Genomic DNA, 25,370 nt, shown 5'->3' on the forward strand with positions numbered 1-25,370 from the left:
ATCGCTGCCGGAGCTGCACCGGTGCAAGGCGATCTTCCTGCCTTGGGTCCTTGCCAGCCCTGAGAGCTCTGCCCCATGTCCCCGAGCATGCGGTGGCACGGATCCAGCCCCCCCCGCTAATGAGATGGCTTCAAATAAGAGTTAATCATTCGCCAGCTGAAGGCTGCCGGGGTGTATCTGAATTCCTCGCTCCTATAGACACGCTGTTGCGTACTGCATTGTCGTGCTCTCGCCCAAAGCTGCTACACCAAATGTTTTGCAACAAAAACCCCAAACCACATGAAAGTAGTCAAGTTTCATATTTCATTATAACCCCAAATTCAGGTTTGCCAAGAGTTTCAGTAGTTTTATGAACCTTTCCCATAAACCTTCAGCAAAGGCTGTAGTTTAACCTGGTTTTGATGAAAACCCAGGTGCGACTGAGTTGCTTTCGAGCAACTTTTGAGGTTTGTGCAAACAAGAAATTCGAAGGCTTTCGAGAGGAAGGAAGAAAGGAACCCAAAAGCACGTCAGAGCTGGTGACAGTGTTTGCAGGGAGCCCTGCGCACATCTGGGGCCAAGCTGTAATTCCTTGGGGACCCAGCACCCGGGACTCAGGCACCCGCGTTGCCGGGCCGGCACGCCTGGCACCCGGACTCTGCGCCGGGAGATGCTCTCGGTGATGATTTGGACCCTCTTGGCAGCATTGCCACCAAACCAGCCGCTACGATTTGGTAAGCGCTGGTGCTTGAGCGTTGCGGCTCCCGGGGCCGAGCCGTGGTCCTCGCGGCAGCATCTCCCGGCGTCCGCCACCGCTGGGGCTGCTTTGCTTTGGAGCAGCGGTGGGTGAGCCCAGACTTTGCTCTCGGCATCGCTTTAGGAATAATTCTGCGAAAGTCAGCGGCGTGCAAGAAAGCTCCCGAGCCAAAAAATAAAAGGCAGGTACGGTGCAGGGTGGGGATGGGGCTCCTTTCGAACCACGCCTGGCGCACACCGAGTCCTGCCTCTGGATTATGTGTATTATTATATCCACACGCGGATTGCTTTTTCGGCAGTGCCGTCTTTCCTTTCTCCAGCAATTTCCTGAAATAACGTTAGGGAAATGTGAAAATCTTGAACTTTTGAACCTCCCCAGAGGACGGCGTGCAGGGGGGTGGCGGCAGGAGGAGGGGACGCCCGCCTTCTGCCTGCCGTTTATTTTGGCTATAGGGCCCAGGGATGGGGAGGAAGGGGCTTGCCGGTCCCCTGGCCGGCCGAGGAGCCGGATCAGCGCTGCCCCTTATTAATTAATGGCTTTCTCGTCAGTGGGTCACGGAGGCAAGGAAGCCAGAGGAAGTTTTCTTTTGCTCACAGATGCCGGGGAGAAGGGGAGTGCCTGGGCTGGGTGGCGAGGGCAGGGGGTGACACGCAGGGGTGATGGATGGGGCCTCGGGTTTTTGGCCGGGCTCTGGATGTGGGCAGCTTGCGCCGGTGAGAAAAAGAGAGGGGAAGGGGGATACGCTGCGCCTGGAAAGTACTTTTCCCTCTGATGAACTTCAGAAGCATATAAATCACTGCCAGGCTGCAGCTGCGAAGCATGTGACGCTGGCAAATTAATGGTCCTTCAGAAAGCGCCGGCCATCGCGCTCCCCTCCTCGCCTCTTAAAGGCGCAGCCGGCGGCCGGGCCAGCTCCGGGTGTGGGAATCGGGGGGTCAGGGCTGGGCTGGGGGAACCTCGCGTGGCTGCCGGCCCCCGGGTAAGCTGGGGCTGGGTGTGCTGTGGAAGGGGAGCCGGCGCGAGGGGCTCCTGCAATGCTCTCCGTGGTGCAAAGCTCACCATGGTGCAACACAAGCCGTGGTACAAAGCTCGCCGTGGTGCAAAGCTCTCCGTGGTGCAAAGCTCACCATGGTGCAACACAAGCCGTGGTACAAAGCTCTCCACGGTGCAAAGATCGCCATGGTGCAACAGAAGCCATGGTACAAAGCTCTCCGTGGTGCAACACAAGCCGTGGTACAAAGCTCTCCATGGTGCAAAGATCGCCGTGGTGCAACAGAAGCCATGGTACAAAGCTCTCCGTGGTGCAACACAAGCCGTGGTACAAAGCTCGCCGTGGTGCAAAGCTCACCATGGTGCAACACAAGCCATGGTACAAAGCTCTCCGTGGTGCAACACAAGCCATGGTACAAAGCTCTCCGTGGTGCAACACAAGCCATGGTACAAAGCTCGCCATGGTGCAACACAGGCCGTGGTACAAAGCTTGCCGTGGTGCAACACAAGCTGTGGTACAAAGCTCGCCGTGGTGCAAAGCTCACCATGGTGCAACACAAGCCGTGGTACAAAGCTTGCTATGGTGCCAGGCTCTCCATGGTTCAAAGCTCTCTGTGGTGTAAAGCTTTCCATCGTGCGAAGCTCTCTGGTGCAAAGTTTTCCACAGCATAAAGCTCGCCGCAGCACAGAGCCCTCTGTGGTGCAGTGCTCGCCGTGGTGGGCTCCTGCTCTGCTGCCCGTGGTCCCTGGACAAACAGGACACAGGATGCTCCTGGGGATGTTATTTTTTCCAGGGTGCCCTGGGTGCAGGGTGGGTGCCTGGTGGGAGCTCCTGGTCTCTGTGTAGCGGTGCCTCTGCTGCACGCTCGCCCACCTGGGCTTTTTGCACAGCAGTTAGTTACTGGGGGAGGATGGAGATACATGGCGGGGGATCCAGGGCAAGCCAAAACCTTGCAATGACTGGGGTGTTGAATTTGCAGTCGGGATGGACATCGCTTATGATGCTTGTGAGGCACAGCCATCCCGTGCAAGCCTCGCAGCCAAACTGGTGCAGGGCCGGAGGGCAGTGGGAGACTCCCCAGCTCACTCAGGGCAACCTGGGCAGCCACCCCAGTCCCAGCAAGCTGCCTGCCAGTCACACCGGCTTGCTCCTCTTCCTCGCTCTCGCTCGCTAAAGCAGCGGCAGACGGGCAGGGGAATGCAGCACTGCAACTTCTGCCCAGTGCTGCTGGTATGCAGGAGGGGGAGGGAGCCGAGCCACCAGCAGAACAGTTAAAAATTACTAAATACTTCCTTAATATAATTAGGTTTCCATGAAAGCAGTTGCCTTAATTGCCAGAGGGACGTGGGGCAGTGGGGAGGGGAGCCAGCCTGGGCTCTCCCCGTGCTGCCGCTCCGGCTGGCGTTTCACAACCCAGCGCAGCGATGCTCCGCTCGGGCTGGACCGAGCACCTCATGGGGTCAGATATCCCCAGTGAAGCCCGAGGTGGATTTGGCCCAGGCTGAGCAAAAAGTAAATAAAAGTGTTTTGCAAACACGGCGGGGCTGGAGATGAGCGCTGGCAGGGGGCTCGGCAGGACTGATGTCAGCCCCCTTGGATGGGTTTGCCGGGAGATGAGCTCGGAGGCTAACCTGGACACGCTGCAGTTTAAATTGCTGTTTATTTTCTAATTGCTGTTGGAGCAGGGGAAGTTAGGCAGGCAGTCAGGAAAAAAAAAAACCCAAAAAACCAGAGCCCACTGATTTACGTGGTAAAGGAGATAAGTGGGGATTTAAAGAGAAGGGAATATATAATTGAGATGAACGTGTAATATGAGCATGGATCCAAACAGAGAGATCGTAATCAGAAGTGTTAGGAGAAGCTGAAGTTTATTAATGAAACGTCTCATCTATTTGTCAGCTGAAGAGGAACAGCCTTTCCCCAGCAGCTGGAGGCGGAGGGGGCGGACGCGGGAATTGCGCTCGGTGTTCCCGCTGCCGTCGCAGAGATCGAGGCTGCCATCTTCCTGCCCAGGTGGATGATGCTCGGGGCCCGTAAGCAAAGGCAGGGTTAGAAGAAAAAAGGAAGCGCATGGTTTTTCGGAAGCAGGATGTTGTCATTTTCCTCGCTGTAATCTGCCGTAGAAGTCAGGAGCTGGCAGAGCTCTGCAGCGGGGCTGATAACCGCCCGAGGAAGGGCTCGTTGGAGCCTTCCTCAAAGCCCCATTCCTCCTCTCCGCTCTTCTGCCCAGCAATCTGCCCTCGGGTGCAGTCACTCGGAGTCTGCTCTGGGAAGACACGAGGGATACTCAGCAGCTGGGAGTAAATGTGCCTGCGGCCTCGGGAGCAGCTTCAGCTGCTGGGTTCAACTGTGCATCTGGCCATGGGTCTGCGCGGGGCTTTTCCACAGCTCCGACCTCCTCGTGAGGGCAAAGCGCTCCTGTCCAGCTCATTTCTCACCCAGGCACTCGCTACGTCTTCCTCGCTGCTCTCCCCGAGAGCAGGGTTTGGCTGCCTTGCAGTTTTCCCTTGTGCTCCTCATCTGATTACAGCCAGGTCGTGATGCCCGGGCATGTCTGGGAACCGGTGCTGACCCTGTGCCGGCAGCCGTGTTGGCTCACGGAGCCGTGGTGGTCGCTTGGACAAACCCTACTTTTGTAGACTGGAGGCTGCAGTCCGGTGCAGACACTTCTCAGCCAGCTTTGGAGGAGGTTTTGGTAGCTGCGCGGAGAGCGTGGAGCTCGCAGCGCGCCGCGTTGGTCTCACTGGTTTTTCAGTAGCCGCGTGGCTGGGAATTCAGCTGGTTTGCTCTTGCTGTGTGGTTTGGTGGGTCTGCTACGCGGGTGGTGTACGGCGGTGCGGCGTGGCTCACCGAGCGCCTGTTCTCGGGGTGACGCTGTGAGAGTCGCACACCAGAGCGTGGGGGACAGTCGCCCTGTTTCATCCTCCACTTGCTCACTTTTAGCCCTGCCCCAGCGTTGCTGTTGGGGCATCTTCATCCGTTGGGGTTCCTCCGGCACGAGGATGATGCTGGCGGTGTCCGAGGGGTTAACCTGGGGCCATATGCAGCTCCAGCAGGGAAAAGCTCTGGCTGTACACAAAGCGAACATTTTTGTAAGGGTCCTTCCCCTTCCCAGGCCCTGGCAGTTATCTGCGGGCTGACAAAACGCCCGGAACGCAGAGACCCGCTGGACATTGACCCATCTGTGCTGAGCTCAATTAGCTGAGGCTATCTGATTGGACTTGGTGCAGCCTAATTAGCTTTGGACTTGAACCAGAAACTCAAACCCAAAGGCAGCTTGCAGGCAGACCATCCTTTGCTGCAGCCTGCCCGGGGGAGGAAAGGCTTTCCTAAGCCTCTTCTCTGTCCCGGGAAGGGGGAGCAACCCACCAACCCTGCTTGCCCATCCCTCCGGCCACGTGGCTGGTGTCAAGGGGGCTTAAACCTTCCCTCCTGCCCAACGTGTGTTACTGAACCCGGGGCAGGTCACATAAGACCAGAGGCAGCTTCTTTCTCTTGAAAAACGATGCGTGCCATCTAGTTTCCAGAGGGAACTTGCTTTTATTGAAGGTGACCTGGCTCTGGCAGCTGCCTTCCCTATCTCGTCAGGCAGCTTTCTGGGTAGGCACCCAGTTCTCAGGCTCCTTCTCCTGGACCTCCAGCTGCGGTGCACAAAGTGGGTGGTTTGTCCCTCAGGCAACCAGCTCGCTCTGGAGCGTGCTCCAGTCATTGGTGGGGATGTGGAGAAGGAGCTGAGATGGGAAGGGATGGCTGTTTTGGGACCCCAGGTTCCTTTGCCCATCTGGGTTTCCAGCTCCGTGTGCTCTGGGAGCATGAAAGCACAAAAATGCTGGTGGGAAGGGACCTCCAGGGGTCTGTTGACCAACCTACCACCAAGCATGGGCTGGGAGGTGGGCATTTCTCCAAGGAGACTTGGAAAATGGTGCTCCCATGGGCTGCCCTTGCACAGCTCCCAGCAGCAAAGCCCTCTGGGGGCTCATCCCACTTGGATGCTCATGAGACGTCTCCTGACCAGATGACACCTCCCGACGAGATGACACGTCCTGCCCAAGCCAGGCTTGCTGGGTCTCAGCTGAGAGATGGGAAGACCCATGTGGCCTTGCAGTCACCTGCTGTGGTCCAGCATCCCCTAAAGAATACTACCATAACTGGTTTTCCAGAAAACTGGTTTTCTGGAAAACCAGTTAGTGGTATTGCCTTTTGCTGGTCGTGGTGCGGCCGTGGCAGCGCAGCTTTGGGGTGTCGGGATGCCAGCTGCATGCTGGCGGTGAGCACCAGCACCAGCCACGTTGGATCAATTAAAGCCCATTATGCCAAGTGAATGACTGTAATTATCTCAAATCTGGATTAATGCGTGCGCACAGCACCGTAATATAATCCGTCTGGCCGGTGGTTTGTAGGCCGTTGTTCCTGGAAGCCAGACGCAGAAGGGGATCTGCAATACCCGGCCGTATCCTCCCCCTCTCACCTCCTGCTGCCATCTCAGACCCCGAGGATGGAGCTCGTCCCGTCGGACGGATCCTGCACACGTAGCGTAGGACCTTTTAAAGTGATGTGGGCTGGTGGTTGCTCCCAACGCCGACCGCAGATGGGAGCAGAAGAGCAACTGGGAAGAGCGGAGGTGGCGATGCTCCTGCCAGTGCCTCCGGTCAATCCCTGTAATTAGCAAAACCAGGGTGGATGGAGCACTTCTGCCGGCATCCCTGGGCTCTGCGCCTCTAGGACCCATCGGCGAGGCGGGCAACACGTGTTTTAGCCCACAGATCTCAAAGCCGCTGGCAGGGTCTGGTGCTCCTGGTCTTCAGGATTTGGCTCATCCCAGATGTCCTGGAGGGAGAATGCGGAGAGCTGCTGGGTCCCCTCCCCAGCCGCGGGCAGGGCAGCTGCACGTCTGAAGGGTTAAAACTGCGAGAAGCAGCGGGGACATTTATTATTGAATCCCCTGGGCTGTGAGCCCCGCGGTGGGCTGTAACCCACGCCCGGGCACGTCTCGCGAGGAGCAGAGCTGTCTCCCCGACCCACTGGGTGACAGCGTGGGTCAGCAGCCCTGTTTCAGAGCCGGATCCGGGAGCTCTCGTCCACCAGAGCTCTCAGCCCCGCTTCACTGCTCTCTTTTGTCTGCTTCTGTCCCTGCCTGCTTTGGAGAGGAGTATTTTTGGGCTCAAGGTAGCACCTTCGCCCGGAGAGGAGCCTGCTTAGCTCCAGGTCTGAGACCCGTCACGTCTCCACGTCCATCCTCCCACCCGGAGCCCAGCGTGGGGACAGGACCCGGGTGCTGGGAGGCAGCGGGTGGGACGAGCTGGGACAGCGCGTGATCCAGGTTTGCCGGCGGGCCCGGCACGTGCCACGTGCGCGGCTCATTACGGCGAGGTCCTGGGGGAGCTTCGACGTGAGACAAAACTTCTCCTCTTTCTGCTAGAGCGAGCCTAATGCTTTTGAGCTCCCCTTGTGTCTCACTGGATCCTGCTTGGTTTTTCATAGCTCAGAGCGTAGCACCCCCTCAAGGGCAATTAGATCACTTCCAATTCGCCTGTAAGCCCATAAAACTGCAATTGAATGTAATTAAAAGGCCATAATGAGCTTCAGCAACCTGCGGGACCACTGCGCTTTTGCTCTCACCGTGCTCCTTTTGGAGAACGGGATGGAGTCAGGGAGGCTGCGAAGGTCAGCGTTCGCAGGGAGGATGAGGAGCTCCGAGCAGAGCTCCCCGGTTCCCGGGACGGGACGGGCAGATGTGGGGAAGCCCCCGGGTGCCACCACCGGCATGTGCCCACGCTGGTGATGCCCGTCGGAGAAGGCTGAAGGGACCCCCCGGGTGCAGCCCTCCGTCTTTGCGGAACAGAGGGAGCATCTTCCCCTCTGTTGGCATCTTTTGCTGCTGTTTTGGCTTCACCGATGTTCTTTGGAGGTTTGGAAGGATGCCAGCGGGTACCAGTCCCCTCTTGGCGTGGCCTGGCTTGCTCCTGGCTGCGTTCGGGGAAGGTTAGTGGCGGGGGACAATCGCGGTGATGGGGGCTCAGACCTTCTGCTTTGGCAGTGAGGTCTGGGGCTCCCAAACCTCCCTTTTGGGGGAGGATGGAGAGACGCAAACCCACGCGGGGCTTGCCCAGGTTTTCCTAACGCTGCCGTCTTTGGGGCAGAGAGCTGGGCTGGGGGCAGGCAGCGCCTGCACCCCGAAAGCGCGGGGCTTGGCGGGGACGAGGATCCCCCGCTTCGGGCTGCTTCTGGCTGCAATGGCACGAGCTCAAAAGAGCTGCCGCGTTGAGTCCTTCAGCAGACGTCTCCCCGGCCCCGCTGCCAGCCCAGGAGCCCTGGCAGCGACACTACACTGCACCTATTATTGCCTGTCCCTGCAGCGGGTTCCCAGCCAGTAAATTAGGGGCACTCGCTGAGCCGCTGACAGCAGAACAGAGCGCATTGTAAGAGCAAGGACAGCGCTGGCCCTTGAGGGATGAAATAGGAGCCTGTAATTTCTCAGGACTGTTGTGACATCTTTGCACAAGCGTGTGATTGAGTCACATTTGCTTTATCAGCAGAATCCTTGTTTGTCTGGGTGCACCCTCCCCCTCCACCCACTACTGCCAGGCTGGGGGAGAGCCGAGCTGCGCTGCCCGCTCCCCTCCCCCTGGGTTCGCCTATACATTTGCCTTTCCCTTCTCTCCGAGGGGCTCCTCACACTTTCCATATGTCACGCTCTCCCGCTTGCTCACGCTTCCTGCTTTTGCCTTTTCCCACCCACCTCCTCCCGCCCAGGGGGGCTCGGAGGCTGCCCCGCGTCCTTGGGAGGTGCAAACTGGAAAAAAAAAATAAATATAAAAAACCAAAAAAAAAAAAACCCCATGGGTGGGGGGGGATCCTCCGTGGGTGGGGGAGATGGTCGGCGGTGGGGGTCCGCGCGGGGCAGGGAGGCGGGAGCGCTGGCGTGCCACCGGCACGGCGGCCGGAGGAAGAGGCGTTCGCAAGCGTTTCCTCCGGTGACACAGCGGCTCGCGGGGAGAGCGGCTTCTGGAAAATTCCTCTTTGAGTCCTTCCCCCTCAGAGACGGGAATAGCCCCTGCGGGCTTCCGCCTCTGCCAGTGGCTCCGAGAGCGGGCTGTGCTTTTTACAGGGCTCCCGAGAGGGTGGGATGGGGTTTTTAAGGTTAAAAAAAAAAAAAGACAAAATGAGCCCCCGTGCCAGAGCTGAGCATGCGCGGTCAGCCCGGGTGCGGGGTCTGTGCCTCTCCTGCACACGCACGTCTGCAGGAGGACTGCTCCCCCCTCTTCATGCCAGCTCTCAAGCAGAAGCATTCTGGTTTTTGGTGTGGGTCCTGTGGTGGGGGGTCACCAGACCTCTGGGCATCCAGGCTGTAGCCGGTGACGGGGTGGGTTAGAGGTGAGTGTCTCCCAAAGGCGACCCCGCGGTGCTTTAAGCTGGGCTGCCAAAGAATGGGAACGCTGGTGAGACCAGCGTCCCCCACGCAGGTTGCCTGGGGATGAGACCCCCAAATGCCACCCAGCACTTGCCAGCCCGAGCCCAAGGCTGCGACCACACGGTCATCCTTCCCCTTGGCTCTGGGGAGGTCTAATGTCATCTGCAAAGTTGCATCTGGAGGACAGAGGAGAAAATAAAATCGGATAGAGAGGGAGAACGGGTGTTGGAGCTGCAGGGACAGAGGTGTCCCGGCTCTGCCCCACAGGGTAGGGATGCTGCCCGCTCTGCGGAGCGTTGCCACGAGGTTCGGGGTGGGTACCACTTTGGAGAGCCCGCATCTGCCCTGTCCCATGGCTCGGCGGTGGGATGCTTTTGCACTGCTTCTTCCCCTTCGTCTTCTGGGAGGAGAGCAGAGGTTTCCCTGAGCTGCCGTGGTGGGGACTCGGGCTGGGGGAAGGAGAGGCTGGCCTGCAGAGTGCAGTGGAAAAGCTGCTCGTGGGCGCTGTAATCTCATGCCACAGCCTCATCGACCCCATAAGGTGAAATGTTGGCAGGAGGCAGCGGCGAATGCCTGTCGATCGCCCGCAAGGGGCCGGGCTGGCGGCACGCGGAGGGGTGCTGCCAAATTTCCTCCGGCCAAGGAAACCCCCTGGAAGGGGACCCCGACGGCGGGCTCGAAGCCCCAAAACGCGCCTCTGCTCCTCGCTGGGTTTGGCGGCGGCCGCGTCGAGCGGTCTCGCCGTCAGGTTTTGGCTGGCTGGAGCGGGAGGGGGGAGCTGGGGGTGAGAAGCTGTGTGGCTTTGAGGTTTTAGTTTGGTCAAAGTGAAACCCGGTGGGAGGAGGAACCCACCCGGAGCAGATAGTAGCCGAAACTGAGTTTCTCACCGTCCCTGAGCGGCTCGAACTGCCGCGGCGTCGCCCGGCACTTCCTGGGGGAAAGTGCCGAGCGTGGCTGAAGGAACTTTCGCAAACCTCGGAGCAGGTTCCCGAAGAGAAACTGCACGTGGTGGTTTTTAAATGCCTGCAAAAAGACACGTTTCTGTGTGCCGTCCCCTGTGCAGACTTCGGGGGCGGGTCTGAGAGGGATGTTCTCAGGTTTGGTTTTGCACTCAAGTCCAGAAATGTAAAAAGAAAAAACAATTCAAGTTACTTTTTGGTGAAATCACAGCTACTCAGGACCAACGCGCTTGATTGCAGTGCGGTCCAGTGCTCCTACACCCTTTTGCCTATAGCTGTGGCAGCAATCCTCAGAAGGGATGTATGGATAACATACAGCTGCATCTTCTGACGTCTTGGGTTGTCTGTTCCCAGGGATGCCTCTGCCCTGCGCCTGGCGCCTGGGTGGTTTAAGGGGGTCGGTTGCCTCTCCTCGCTGGGCAAAGTGCTATAAATGCAGTTTAATGTGCTTGGGCCACAAGATGATGCTTGTTTCTTGGACCCGTGGGTGATTTTCTGGGAAAACAGCCACGCTGCGCTGTGGAGGTCGTCTCCCTGGGTTTGCCTGAGTCTGGCACTGTCAGGTCCATGGCAGCAGCTGGCAGCAGCCAGCATTGGAAGGGGAAGAGGCAGTTCTTGCTTCATCCTCGCTTCAGTTCTCAGCTGTGCTGGTGTAAATTGAGAGCAAACTTACTCAAGATTGTAGGCCAGGGGCTATTTAAATTCATCCGCTGTAAACATACTCTCTGTTCATTCGAGTTTTTGATCAGGGACAAAAGTGAGGACCTGACCTCTTGTGGTCACTATATTCCCATGGCAATTTTCACATGAAAACTATGGTCAAACCCTTGTGTTCTGCCCAGATTTGCTGCCTGCCCGTTGCTCTCAGCATCCCTCTTCGTAGGTGGGTGCAGGCTATTTGCCACCGGTGCCTTGGTTTGCTGTGCTGGCTGCACTGGGGAAGGCAAAAGGAGGGGAGGTGGAAACCTCCATCATTTGAGGTTCCTTGGATGGAAAGCATACGAGGAGATTTCTGTACTACTTTTGAGGAATGAGAACAAACGGACAGCGATTCTCGCTACCAAGTTTATTTAGGGAAACTCACCGACCACAGAGGCACCAAAAGAAGGAACAGTGCTCTCAGCGCTTGGTGCGCTGCATTTATGTGCAGATTCATGTGCATTTGGGTGTCAGAGCTTTTAACCTGGTCAACACCAAAGTGACACTCGAGAACAGAGGAGGAGGATATTTCCAAAAGCCTGATCTCAGCTGCTGGTCCCGATCCCTCCAAACGTGGCCCCACAGAGCTGCAAAGCCCTAATGCGGAGGGCTGATTTAAGGAAGGGAGTGGCAACCCAAATTTAGAATTTCCTGCTGTTTAATACCCAGAATTGATCTGCTTACTGATTAAGGAGGAAGAGGTGCTGAGAAAAAAAAAAAAGGCAGAAAAAAAAGCGGAAGCGGGGGTGTGCGGGTGGCTTTCCAAATCTCGGCTGGCGTCAGGGCCGGGTGCGTGGGGTGCTTGGACCGTGACGGCTCCCCGGAGCCCTGGGGTGCCTGCAGACCCCTCCGATCCCACTCGGACAGGCTGTGGGATTGTGTCCTGGGTCTGCAACCCTCCTCGGCTGCAGAAAAGCACAGCTCCGGGAGTCTGTTTGTGCCTTGATATATGGGGTTTTTTAACTTCCCCTCTCTCAGAAACAGACTGCCGAGCCACTGAGCTGCTGAGTAAACTCCCTGGATATGCGAGAAAAGGTTTTCCAGCAGAGCTAGGTCACTGTAGTTTTACTGGCAAAGCCTCTTAAGCATAAATGAAGATTATACTGGTGAAAGCTTATGCTGGTACAGTTTATTCTGGTACAAATGAGCTATCCTGGGAAAAAAGCACCTCTGTGCTGTTGTAATTGTTTCTGCTCTGGGACATTTTGTGGCCTAGAAATGTTAAAATCACAAATATTGCCATACCAGCAAAAGCTGTTACTAGCTGTCGGGCTGCTGCAGACATACCCCGGCCAAGCAGCGACACTTGAAGAGTCCCATGCGCTGGATGATAAAATGCAACAGGAAAGTATTGCAAGGGCTGGTGGCATGGCCAGATGCTTTTCAGCAGCTGCCGTTCCCAGGAGGTCTAACCTGCCTGTCTGGGCCGCATCCAGACATGGATGTTTGCTGGTCCAAACTGGAGGTTTCTGCTGTTGGCCCCAAGAATGCCAAGGGGATGGAAAATAGCAGTGAAGCTGCCCAGGGACGTTTGGTATTTGTCTGCACTGCTCTGAGTGTCTAATGCAGCTGGATGAGAATGGGGACAAGTGTTTTATAAAGATATTTTCTTCCTTTATTGAAAATTAATAATAGTAAAAAAGTACTGTCTGTCATGGAGCCAGGAGGGGGGGAAAAAAAAATCCGGAGAAGGTTGATTCAGCAGTTGAGATGCTAGCCTGGGTCTTGCAATAGCCAGGATCTATTCCCAGCTTTGGCTCCAATTTCCCGCGTGACCTTGGTGAAGGTCACGTAAGCCCATGCCCTGCTTGTGCCGTCTGTGTCTGCTAGCGGGGCTGCTGCCTCGTCGGGGACATTGCTGTCCCCGTGCCTCAGTTTCCCCACCTACGAAGCAGGGATGATGGCATCCAAAAGCCATCTTGCAAAGACAGGTATCTGCTAAGGGCAAGGGCAGCGATGAGCACCATGCCAGAAAAACAAGACCCAGGCTCCTTATCTCGAGGCCAGATCAAAACCCGCTGGCTCTAGTCTCCGTGCGATGGTTTCAGCTGAGGCGTGTTCCTCTGCCGCGGAGGAGAGCTGAAAGCACGCACATGGCTCCATACAGCCACATAACTCAGTTGCTTGAGATGGATCATGTGGCCCTGGCCCTAAATGTCTTATTCTTTGGGAAAAATTCCCATCCAAATTTTGTAGCTCGCGGGTTCGTAGTTTAGAGAAAGAAAAAGAGCTTCATTGCAAATTCTTTAGCTGCTGAAGAGCTCTCGTTTCCGATCTCCCAACTGCCATGGGGCATCTTATAAGATATATAGAGGTCGTTGTGTTTAAACAAAGGACACACAGAGAAAATAGCTGCAATTTATGGGTGCGGCAAGAGGGGAAATGCTTTGAGAACTTTTTTTTTTTTTTTTTTTTTAATTTAGAAACAGGCACAGAGTTTATTTTGGTCAAGAGATAGTCACACACAACAGCTTTAAATGGCAAAACTGCGCAAGAAAAATGAATAGTCTCACACTGCTTGAACTGAAAATGCGTTTGGGAAAATACCTCCCCTGTTTGCTGCGGTCCAAGCGGTATCCATCAGTTTGGGTGGTTTAGTTGTTTCTGTTAAGGATATTGCCTCAATCTAGGCTTTTTTCCTTTTTAAATTTTCTAGTGCTCCTTGAGCATTCAAGGTCCAATAGCGTGCTTGTGATGAGTGAGGAGGGCAGACTTCTCATGTCCCGCTTCGGATCCCCATCTCTCCGCCTTGAGTCATTATTTTCCCCAAATGCATCTTCCCGCTGGGAGCATTCCCCTTCGAGCTGGGGGCTGGCAGCATCTGCTCTAAGTTGCCTCAGGTGGATTTTGCTAAGGAAAAAAAAAAACAAACCCTTTTCCATATTTGCCAGTTGGTTGGAGGTAAACGTTTCCCATTGCTGCTGCTCTTGCAGCGGGGTTTGGGGCTGCGAAGGAGGAAGCGTTTGGATGAGGAGTGGGAACATCCCGGTGTCCAGGGGGTTGCTTTGAACTGGACTTCGAGTCACGATGCTCTGAAGGAGTTCAGGTCTGGTTCAGATTTCAGAGCGTTTGGCCAAGGGTTTTGGGTGAACACACACCCAAATGTGTCCACGCCTGCACACACTTCTCCCCGACGGGCCTGTTCAATGCGCGGTTAGTCCTCCTCTCGCCTCCTTTCCTTTTTGTTGTTGTTGCCAGAATTATTTTCTCCAGACCAGCCCCACCACACACACCCAGTTCCTCGCTGGGTGCCGGGGATCGCGTCTGCGGGGAACGCGAAGTGTGTAAACAGGATGGGTGAGGGGAGCCGGCTCGGAGGCGCGGGGTGCCCGGGGACGGGGAGCTCCCGTGGTACCCAGGGAACGGGTATTTTAGGAGAGGTGCCGGCCCCGCACGTGCTTTGCTTTCTGATGTGCTTGAGTAGGCACGGGCCGGTCGCCAGTAACCTGCCTGTGACCTCTCCTGCCTTAAATATTCAGGATCTTTTAAAAGGAAGGACTGTGCTTCGCTGCCTTCCCTTTGCCGGCAGGTCAAGTGCCTGTTTCCCCTGGCCGGGGGATCCGGCGCATCCTTGGAAGGTCTCCGTTCATCACCTTGGCTAGCGGGTGTTTCTGGGGGTCCTTCAGAGAAGGGCTGGCTGGGACCCCGTACCCAGACACACGGCTGCTGCGGAATGAGCTCCCGCCTTTCCCCCCGGACCCGGGACGATGGCGGGGGGCACAGCCCACATCGTGGCTCGCCAGAGCACATCGCAGCTGCCCCGCTCCTCCTCCCGGCTGTTTAAAGACGCCAAAAAGCAGAGAGCTGGGAAGCACCGTCCCGCTGGGCTAGACCCCGAAGCCTCGAGGAATTTCCCGGGGTTCCTGTTGTGCCGCCCGCACGTCACTCAGCCACGGGTGACGTGGTGGCCGGCGGTTGTTTTATATCAACATCCTGCGAGAGCCGATGCGAGGCCAGCCCCCCAGGGACAGGGATGCTCGCCTTCGCCACGGCCACAGAGACGCCTGCCGGGACCGGCGGTGCCGGCGTGCAGGCTCGTTTCGGCATGGACGGTGGCACCCGGCTGGAGCACAGGGTCTGGGCACGTGTCCCCTCTGCCTGTCCTAGGTGAGACAGGACACCCGTGCGGAGCGAGCTGGCAACATCCCAGCCCTGGAGCCTAATCCCCATTTTTGCAGCCAAGCCCCCTCCCCTCCTCTGTCCCCTGCCCCGGGGATCCCGCTTCTGGCTCTTGTCTGGGACTTTAAGGAATTATCCATGCACGGAGCGAGGCTCTCCCGTGGCGTGTGTAATCCTGTTATGCCTACATCGGGGACGTGCTGGGGGCGGCTGGGCTGCGCGGGGGGGATGCTCTGCGGGGGGCTCTGGGTGCCAGGATGGCACGGCTGCCCATGGCAATGGCTCTGCGTGGGGGAAACCCTTTGGGGGTCTTTGTACCCCAGCGGCACCCTTGTGAGGCAAGGATGGGGCTGAATGCATCAAGGCTGGAAGGAAGGTGCCAGGGCAGGAGGTGTGACCACGTGGGGTGCAGTGGTGGGATGCTGGGCGCAGTGGTGGGATGCTGGGCGCAGTGGTGGGATGCTGAGTGCAGCGATGGGACTCTGGATGCAGTGACGGGACTTTGGGTGCAGCGATGGGATGCTGGGGGCAGCGATGGGACTCTGGATGCAGTGACGGGACTTTGGGTGCAGTGGTGGGATGCTGGGTGCAGCGATGGGACTCTGGATGCAGTGACGGGACTTTGGGTGCAGCGATGGGATGCTGGGGGCAGCGATGGGACTCTGGGGGCAGCGGTGGGACGCTGGGTGCAGCAGTGGGATGCTGGGTGTAGCAGTGGGATGCTGGCTGCACAGCTGTGCGAGAGGAGCATCGCTGCCTTGCTGGGCCTTTGCTTCCTCGTGCTGGGGTTTCCCCACCGGGATCGGTCATCTCCAGGGAAGAGTGCTGGGGCTGGGCTTGCTATGGGTTCAGCAAGCATGTTTCCCACTGTGTAATGTTTGTATGCTACTTGCTCCAAACTCCTGGCAAGACAACTGACCCATGCAGGTGACTGAAGACAATATTTCCTAGAATTTAGTTAACTTTGGGGTCTGTAGCCAAAAGCAGTGGCTCCCAGAACCCACCACGAACAGCCTCTGGCTGAGCGGCCGTGCCGGTGCCTCTCCCTCTCTGGGCCCATGTTTGCTGGTGTGAACTGGGGGGGTCCCAGCGGGTGTCGGGGCGAGCGGTGGCAATGCCGCGGGGCCCCTGCCCGTCTGCCCCCGCCGCCTTCCAGCAGCTCCTCCTCGCAGCCCGCCCGGGGGCCACGAGCCAGCCCCTTCCTCACTCAGAATTGTTTTGCAAGCAGCGTGACAGGATGAAGAGGAAATGTGCCAGGAATGGCTCCATGTCTCCTCTCGGGAGAATCGGAGTCTATTTTTAACACTCCCCCCCCGTCTTCCCGCTCCCCCTCCTCCCGCTCCCCCGGGACGACGGAGCTGCTGGGGCGCCGGCAGACACAGCCCGTCCGCTGCTGCCCGCGCAGCAGGCGGGCATCTTCCTCCTTGCTGACACACGCAGGCTTCCCCACCGCACGCTCGCGCCCTGGATGGACGCACAAATCACGCGTGCGATGCGCAAACACGCTCCTGCCGCCAAAGCACCCTCCCCGCCGTCACAGCGTGTGGGTGCTGCTGGGCACGCAGCCCCCACCCCGTGCTCCCCGTGCCTGGCTTGGCCCTCTGATGCTGTGATAAATCCGAATTATCCTGTAGCATGGAGGGCATCCGTCCGCTCCCGCGGTGGGGTGGCTACCCGTGCATCAGCGGTGCTGCCTCCGTGGCGGAGTTTAGAGCCGGGATACCGTGGGTGAGCGAGACGTAGTAGCCAGTGGCGACCGGCTCTCGAGGTGGAAATGCTCTCTGTCTTAACGCCTGTGTAGGTGCTCCAGCAGAAGGTGGTTTTGAAAGATGGAGGATGCATTGGGAATTTCGGGGGCAGGTTGAAAAGCAGCCCCTCTGCAGGGCGAGGAGCGGGGGGCTGCTGCGGCGATGTGTCAGAGCCTGTCCTAGACCGGCGACTCAGCCCCGTTTCTCTCTTTCCTCTCTTACAGATTTCTCCAACCAAGTCAATTCCACGTCCCTGAACTCTCCCACGAGCCGGGGGCCCATGGCCACCCCATCCCTCCACCCGTCCATCGGGCCGGGCATCGGCTCCTCGCTGGGCTCCCCGGGCCAGCTCCACTCGCCCATCAGCACCCTGAGCTCACCCATCAATGGCATGGGACCTCCGTTCTCCGTCATCAGCTCGCCCATGGGCCCGCACTCAATGTCCGTCCCCTCCACCCCCAGCCTGGGATTCGGCACCAGCAGCCCACAGGTAAGGGGACGGTGGTGGGGACGTCGCTGCTGCCCGTTTAGCTGGGGAGAAGCCACCTCCGTGGGTTTCCTCATCCAGAACGGGCTGTGGTCTCCCCGCTGCGCTGGCCAGGCAAGCACGGGGAGATAAACGCCATCGCAGGCAGGCACCGAAGGGAGGCAAAAAGCAGAAGCCCAAGAGGGAAACTAAGCCGGAGGCATCCTGCTCCTCTGGCCAGAGCTGGGCGGCTGCAGCCGCCTTTGGGGCTGCCCTGGGTGGGCTACGAGGGACCAGCACAGCTGGAGCGCGGCCATCCATCACCTCCCATCACTTGCCCCCTCCAGTCCTGCCCTGTTTGTCCCCAGGCTGGGGGTGAAAGGGGAGCAGTGACTACCCCTGGGTCACCTGGGGGCTGGCGTAGCTCTGGCAGGGGCCGGAGCCGCCCCGGGATTGTCTGCATCCCACGCTTCTCGCCCGTGCTCTCCCGGTCCCTTCCCTGCGAAGCGGCACGTCCCCTCCGGGGCCAACCTGCGGTCCCCACGGCACGCACCGAGGGGTCCCCTGCCTGCTGCCCCTTTCTCCTCGCAGGGGAAGGACTGGCGTTCGCTGGCTGAAGATTATGTAAAAAACCTCCAACTACAGAGAGATAAGCTCTTCTTAAAAATAGCAAGATCGGGGCGCGCTGACCAGCCCCTGCCACCTGTTGCTGGCTGCTCGCATGGTATATGTTTAGTAAAAGGGCAGATTAAGGAATTGGCCACCACCTGCCACTCGCTGCGGGTTTATTTATTCCAGGCCCTCTCTGGGAGTCAAGCACCTGCCAGCACCTTTATTTTTAAATATTGGCCTCATTTATTTCCAGAGATAACAGGTCTTTCTGCCCAGGGCTGGGGAGGGCTGTGCTGTGCTGAGTCCCATCCCTGGGGACCCCCAGGCAGCTTCCCCAGGACCCCAGCATCCCTGTGCCGGCCGGAGAGGCGGCAGCTTTATTTGCCTTTTGATGGGCTTCTCCCACGCAGGATGCGGCCCGTGGCCCCCGCAGATGTGCGGGGACCTGCACCCCGCAGCCCAGCGCGGCTGGGTCCGGCTAACTGGTGCGGGAGATAAGTGGGGTGGACGCGCTGCCTGCCGCCCCGCGGGCGAGGGAAGGGGAACTGAAATGGCGCCTGGGAACGGGCTGCCAGAGCAAAATTAGCAGCGAGAGCGCCAAAATGGTGGGGAAGGAGTGGGAAGGGGGGGGTGTGAAGCAACACAGGGGTGAGCCGCAAGCCGGGGAGGAAACGGGGCAGGGGCGATGCACCCCCAGCGTCAATTATAAGGCACGCTTTGCTTTAGGGACCGGCGAGCCTGGGGAACTGAAATAAAACGCAGCCACAGGGCAGAAAGGGGAATTGAGAGCGTGGCGAGATGGTGCCAGGGAGCGAGCTAGCAGCGCGGCAGCTCCAGCCCTCTCGCGGTGCAAGCGCCCGTCCTTTGTTCAGGGACTTGTCTTAAGTGGTTTTGCTAGAGGTGACAGTTAGGAGGTCTTCAGCCTAATGGCTCCTGCCATCTGTTCCCTGTCTGGGCGCATTAGGTCCCTGTCCCCGTCCCCTGTCCCTGCAGCGGGCAGAGGTGCCTACCTGGGCCCGTGGAGGAGTGCGGGAGGAGGAGGAGGAGGAGGAGGAGGATGGTGGGCAGCGGGGCCGATGCTCGGAGGGGAGCACAGCCCCCTCCCCGTGCCGCTGCACCGGTCGGCAAAGCGCCAAGGGTAATGAGGCGTGTGGCCCCCGTCGCTGGGTGGGGATGGCACTGATGGAAGATGGTTTGAATCAGATGGCAGATGCCACTTGCCATCAGGACATGCCTCGTCACCTCTGGAAAACCAGCAGAGCAGAAGGGCACGGGGTGTGCGAGGTGCGGTGGGTCCCGCGGGGTGGGTCCTCTCCATCCCAGCTCCTGCCGGCACCGGGGTGGGAAGGAGCCGGCAGGCTCCCAAAAGCCGGGGTGCTTTCCCTCTCCCGTTTGGTCCGGTGGATGTCAGGAGTCAGCCGCCCTTGGTGCCAGCGCTGAGGGATGCTCGGAGCGTTCCCAGCACCCTCGCTCTGGCACCGTGCGCTTTCTGGGAGCTCACACGGTTTCCAAATGCAGCCCCAAAATCTGGGTGCGAGGCAGGGTGTCCTTCTGCAGGGTCCCAGCACCCAAGGAGCTCCCAGGCCCCCTCGGGGAAGGGGTGCTGGGCCGGGGGTGAGGTGTGTGGGGCAGGAGCCGGCTGAAAGCAGGGGTAGTTTGCAGTGGTGAGCAAGATCCCAGGCCAGACCGGGAGGCTAGACCCAGCAGCTCTGCTGCTTACTGGGATTTAACACATATTTAAACCCTCTTACCTACGAATTCTGGGAAAACAGGGGAAAAAAGCAGGATTTTCAGTAACAGCTGAAAGGGAGGGACTTTCCCCGCAGTTCGCAGGGCTGCGCCGGCGCAGCCGCCCCAGGCGTTGCTGGCAGCAGCTCGGGGCGCCCGGGGGCTAGCGGGGAGAGATCAGACGCCGGATTAGGCTTTTCCAGAGCCGCTCTCTGCCTTTGCACAGTGCTCTTTGTAAGGGTGCCTGGGGGACCGGAGAAGGGGTTGGGTGTTTTTTTGGATGGGAGGAGGAATAAAGCTCCGCTTGCCAGAAGGGACAGGATTTGGTCCCCGGTGCGATGAACTGAACAGGGAAGGGAGAGGAGCCAAGGAGTCCCGGTGTCACTGGGGAAGCAGAGCACTGGTTCCTCCCTCGTTCCCGCTCGCTTGCTGAGCCAGAGTTGTCCTGCCCCGGAGCAGAAGCGCCGTGCCAAGGTGGGGGGCCGCTGCCTCCCCTTCTGCCTCCTCCCTGCCTGCACGTGCTGCCGGTTTCGCTCGGCGGCTGCCGGCACGGAGGGGAAAGCACGGGGCAGGCGCCGGCGCAATGTGGGAACCCTCGGGCGCACACGGTGCCTCCGCTGAGGTTTTGGGCCAGCGCTGCGAGAGGAACCGATGACTTCCCCCACCCCAACCCCGGGGCTGACTCAGCGCCGACCGCGGTGTCCTGCCGATGGACGGGGCTGCGGAGGGCGGTGGGACCCCCGCACCCTCCCAGGCTGGTGCGGGGGCAAGGTGCAGCGCTCGCCCCGTCTTGCTCTGCCCATCGTCCCCCCCCCCCCCAGATGCTCTGGGGGGGGGCTGCTTGGGCGGACCCCGTGGGCTGCTGGGGCTGGGGGAAGTGGTGGCGAAAGGCTTATCTTCAGCCGGCAGCCCACGGCCTCTGCCTTCGCTCCCGTGCGGCACCGGCCGGTGACGCAGCGCGGCACGAGCCGTAGCCACCAGCTGCACCTGGGAAATGGCTCCGTTTCCCACAAAGTGCACTGGGAGGAATCGCTGGAGCTGGTGACCCCGAAGCCACGGAGGGATGTGCCGCAGCGGTGCTGGCAGCCCCTGCTCGCAGGGTAGCACAGAGAGAGGCTGTGTGCCTGGGGACCCACAGATCCCAAAGAGAGATGCTCCTGCCGGGGACCTGCTCGTCTCTCCTCTCTCTGCCCTGTCGCAGCATAACTGAACAGCGGCTGAAGCCCAGGAGCGTATCCCTCAGCGGCACCGGGTCCTGGCTGCCTTTGATTCATCAGCTGGCACAGGCAGGGCGGGAGAGGGAGGCAGATCCATCACATTTCTCCAGGGTGGGTTTACCTTGCTCTGTTCTGCGGTTATTAGTCATCTGCCTGCCAAATATTCCCCACCAGCCTGGAGACTTTAAAGCCAGAAGAACGGCTGTGCTCCTCTAATTGACAGATCACAAGCCCTGGGACTTCCCTGAATTAATCTGTGACAAGTGCAATTGCTGAGTATCTCTGTTAGGGAAGAGAAACACAACAAACCGAAGCACAAATCCTGTGTGTTCAACCTGGATTTAGATGTTGGCAGGGACGGAGGCTCTGCGACAGTCCCTGGCCGGCTGGTCCCCAGGAGGACAGCCGCAGCGGTCCTGGCCGGTCCTGCATCTGGAGCTGACCAAGCCTGGCTCCCTTGTCCTCCCCCGGACCTCCCTGAACCTGCCCTGGGCCGGGCAGGGTTGCTGTGAGTTTGTCTCCCTTATCACGATGGGTCGGTCCTACGTCTCCATGCCTCAGTTTCTCTCCGTACATGGGGGAATAACAGCCCTGCCTTGCTGCACGGAGCGATGTGGGGATCAACTCGGGGATCCTTCACTTAATACCAGCACCTCAGGGCCATGCCAGCACCCAGCTTCCACCCAATTCTCCACTTTCTTCAGTGAGTGCTGGGGACCGAGCTCACTGGGGAGGGAAGGAGAGGCATGTGGACAGGCTGCTGGAAGGCTGGAAGTTGCAGACAAGTGTCCCACCCAGGCCAGTTCTGGAAAGCCAGGCCTCATTGCATCTGGGACCTATTTATTTGCTGTGAAGCTTTCCTTTGGAGAGATAATGCTAAAAGGATGTCTATAAATTGTAGAGCTAAAGCGCGAGTGTCCTGGCCTTCATCATCCGTGCAAGTGCTCGCTCCCAGCCAGCAGCTCTCCCACGAACCATCGCTGCAAACCATCTTCCCTGCTCCGCGTGCCGAGGCGGCGTGAAGCCGGGGTGGCTCGCGAGTGCCTGGCCCTGGGGGTCTTGCCGTGGCTGTGCCGTGCGCGGGGGTCTGGCAGTGCAGGAGGAACTCGCCTTCCCCTTAAATCGTGCAGGAGCATCCTTCGTGGGGTGGGCTGTGTCAGCCCTGCCTGGCTCCTGGCAGGGCACAGGGGACCGGCCGTGTCCTGCTCCTTCTGCCCCGCTGCCGGCAGCGAGACCCGCTAGCATCCTTCTGCCAGCTCAGAGACGCACCGGCTTTTATGCCTGGGCAGCAGATGAGCACTTGTGCCTTCGGTCTCTGGACTCATGTGCCCAAATCGTCCTCTCGGTTTAGCTTTGCGGGTTCGTGTTTTAAGCGGTACTTGTCCCCATTGGAACCTTGTCCCCTGCTTGGCCCTCCTGCCCCACGTCTGAGTACACGGGCAAGCCCTGCTGTGGAGCTGGCTCGGCCCCACGTCCGCGGCTCCCCGCTGAGCACTGTGCTTCTGTCTTGACAGCTCAACTCACCCATGAACCCCGTCAGCAGCTCAGAAGACATTAAGCCACCCCTGGGGCTCAATGGAGTCCTCAAAGTGCCAGCACATCCCTCAGGAACGATGGCCTCCTTCACCAAGCACATATGTGCCATCTGCGGGGACAGATCTTCAGGTAAGGCTGATGCCTGCCCCAGGAGGGGCTCACAGCAGCGTGCTCGGGCCGCGCTGGCGCGTGGGTGCCCTGGGAGAGCGTGGCGGGGGTCTGCGCGGCTCCCCGGCACCCTGCAGCACAGCGAGTGCCGGCGGGGACTCTCCGTCGGGAGAGGAGCTGCCCGTGCCCTCGGGAGGGGGTGAAAAGTCCCTTATCGACCAGCCTCCCCCAGCCCATCTGGTCTGGGGCAGGCTCTGAGCCGAGCCAGGAGACCCCAGGTTCTCTGCGTAGCAGTGGTGTTATATCCTCAGCCCTGAGCAGCACAGCCCGTCTGAAGACAAGGCATTAGTGAGCATCCCTCTCTCCACCCATCCTTTGATCCGTAGCGGTATTGTCACATAGCGCCAGATAAAAAGATGTGCTTCGCACGGAGTCTCTCCACTTGTGGGAGATAAAGATGTGCTAATTCCCTTTATTCTTATGCTGTTTTAAAAGCTTTCTGCTCCAGAAGTGCTCTGGTCGCCTAGTTTGTGAGGTCCTTAGGGACACCTCCTGCGCCTGTCGGGCTCCAGGGCTGGACGAGGAGGGTGGGTGCGTGGTGCAGAGCAGGCTGGGTCGCGTGTCTGGCGTGGGGAGTCCGGATGGGTCGTGGGGGGCGCAGGGGGTCGCCCCCATTTCACTGCTGCGCTGCCTCGCCCCTGATGTACAGCTAAGAAACGGTGAGGGCTTTTCCTGGATATAAGGCAGGTTGTAGCCCCGGGAGAGCATTCTGATTTTATGGAAGTCAAGTCAAGGCGAAGCCACTGCTCTTTAGCTCCTGCTCGTGGCTCCGGGAAACCTCTGCTTCCCCCACACACAGCTAGGAGAGGCCCTGGGAAGAGCTGATGGTCTTTGTGGTGAAGGAGAGCAAAGCAGGGAGCTGGGGGCACCCAGGGCACTCAGTGAGTCTTTTTAACCCGAGTCGCATCCCCCCCCCCCGCAGGTAAACATTATGGGGTTTACAGCTGCGAGGGCTGCAAAGGCTTCTTCAAGCGCACGGTGCGGAAAGACCTCACCTACACTTGCCGCGACAACAAGGACTGCTTGATCGACAAGCGCCAGCGCAACCGCTGCCAGTACTGCCGCTATCAGAAGTGTCTTGCGATGGGGATGAAGCGAGAAGGTAAGGCAGAGAGAGCCTGGCTCGAGCACCCATGGGTGCTGCCAGGTACCTTTCCTTCGTTAGGAGGCTCCAGCGGGCTCCTGCCTGTTGGCAACGCGGCAGCACCGTGTGCACCAGAGCCAGCACGAGCCTTGCCAAGGGCTGCCTGCGCCAGGGTGCCAAAAATGTGCGTGTCTCACTTATAGTTTGCTTTTGCGCCGCAGCCAGGGCCTCTTATGGGCTCCAGAACAGCGCTGAGTTCCAGAGTGGTACCCAGATGATGGATGGTTGCACTTTAGTAAATGAGCCAGTGCCCAGAGGCACCGAGCACAGGACCGGGGAGCAGGGGGGGCAACGAAAGCAGACAGCACTCGTGGGGTCATTTGCTGCCCTGGAACTTGCACTCCCCGTTTTGCACCGGCTGCCACGTGTTGGGAGCAGCGATGGCAAATACACCGACCTCTTCCCTTTCCCTGCAGGGCCCCGTCAAAACAGAGGTGCGAAAGCTGTCGGGGCTGAGTGCGTTTCGGGTGACAAATGCTGCCACCCGGCTTGGCCCTTCTTTCTCCGTGCAACACGGGACGTCGCATCCTGGAGAAGTGGAGCTGATTAGGGGACATTGGCAAGATAGAGATCACGTTTGATCTGCTGGTTGCTAATCACCGTGCTGCCGGGGAGGTGAGAGGCTCCTGCGTGTGTCCCAGCTGCGCGCTGTTTGTAGTGCAAACCTCGCGCAGGAGGGGCAGGGAGACTCGGTGAATTATTGTCCTTCTCGTCAGAGGCCGTTGCTCGGGCACCAGCGCCGAGCACCGGCTGCTCTGACTCGGTAGCATTCCCTAGCAGTAGCAGTACTGGATTTTTTTCTCATTGGGAAGAAGAAAGCAATTCAGTCTCGTAAAAGGTATCTCTCCCCTTACTGGAATTTAAATTTAGGACCTAAAACTCCCTGGCAGTGCCTCTTTTAAATGCTCTTTTTAAATGCTGACTGCATCTGTTTTAAACTGCTGGCAGAACAGGCTTTTATCAGACACGATGTGAAAATGACCCCATGGTGCTGCTCAGTTCTCCGCTGCCTTCTCCCCTTACATCTTCAGAGCCACACTTGCCTCCCTCACCGGCCGATAAACTCATCCCTCCGCCGAGTCGCTCTGGTTGCAGCGAGCAGCGCTCCAGCCCGGGTCTCTTTGAAGAGCACTTAGTCTTGTCTGGAGCATTGATTAAATAGGGCAGCGCCGGAGCTGCGCCGAGCGTTGAGCAGACCCTGCCGTGCTCGATTTACGGGGTTACCTAAGGACCCACGACGTGCAGAGTCTTCAAATGTCAAAGCCGTCTCTGCTCGAGGCGTGGGGGGATTGCAGCGGTGGGGGGGGATTGCAGTGGGCTGGGAGGCAAAGGCACCCGGGGGACCTCCTTGGCCCTGCAGAACTTAACCCTTGGGTGCTCGGAAACGAAGCTTTCTGGCCCACCGGTCCCGTAGTCTTAAATGGAGAGATTGAGACGTTCAGAAAATGCCTCTAAAGACGAGTGGAACGGGGCAGGCACGGTGCTTCGTGTGCGGGGGGCTGGCACTGCCCTGGCTGGTTTGCAGATGGGCAGAGCCGTGGAGCGTGCTGGATCCCACGGGAGATGTGCGGCAGGAGGAGGAAAGTGTGATCTCCAGCCGCGGGAGACTCGGGTGACTAAAAAGAAGCCAAGAAGTCTCCTGTGTGTTCAGCAGCAGCGCTTGCTTCCCAGGGGAGAAATGCAGGTGTAGATAAATGTGGAGCATCCCATTACCCTGGCATTGCCTCCAGAGCCTTGCACTGCCAGCTGGAGACCCGCTTTCCCTTCGGACCCTGGAACATCTCAGCCAACGTCTGTAGGGAAGGGAACATCAGCAGTAATGCTTCAGCTCTGTAG

The 25,370-nt window shown here is 58.8% G+C and overlaps 1 protein-coding gene across 3 annotated transcripts in view; it reads left to right on the forward strand.

Annotated features, from left to right (window-relative positions):
* The window catches only part of RXRA (retinoid X receptor alpha), a 120,565-nt gene that overhangs the window by 61,481 nt on the left and 33,714 nt on the right, over positions 1 to 25,370 (forward strand). For all 3 annotated transcript variants that reach the window (XM_030000000.2, XM_041119783.1, XM_030000001.2), the window contains exons 2-4: positions 16,888 to 17,153; positions 22,201 to 22,351; positions 23,313 to 23,492. In XM_030000000.2, the coding sequence (XP_029855860.1) occupies positions 16,888 to 17,153; positions 22,201 to 22,351; positions 23,313 to 23,492 (597 nt within the window). The remainder of the gene's footprint in view (positions 1 to 16,887; positions 17,154 to 22,200; positions 22,352 to 23,312; positions 23,493 to 25,370) is intronic.

This window comes from Aquila chrysaetos, chromosome 24 (genome assembly GCF_900496995.4).
Source record: "Aquila chrysaetos chrysaetos chromosome 24, bAquChr1.4, whole genome shotgun sequence".
Lineage (NCBI taxonomy): Eukaryota > Metazoa > Chordata > Aves > Accipitriformes > Accipitridae > Aquila > Aquila chrysaetos.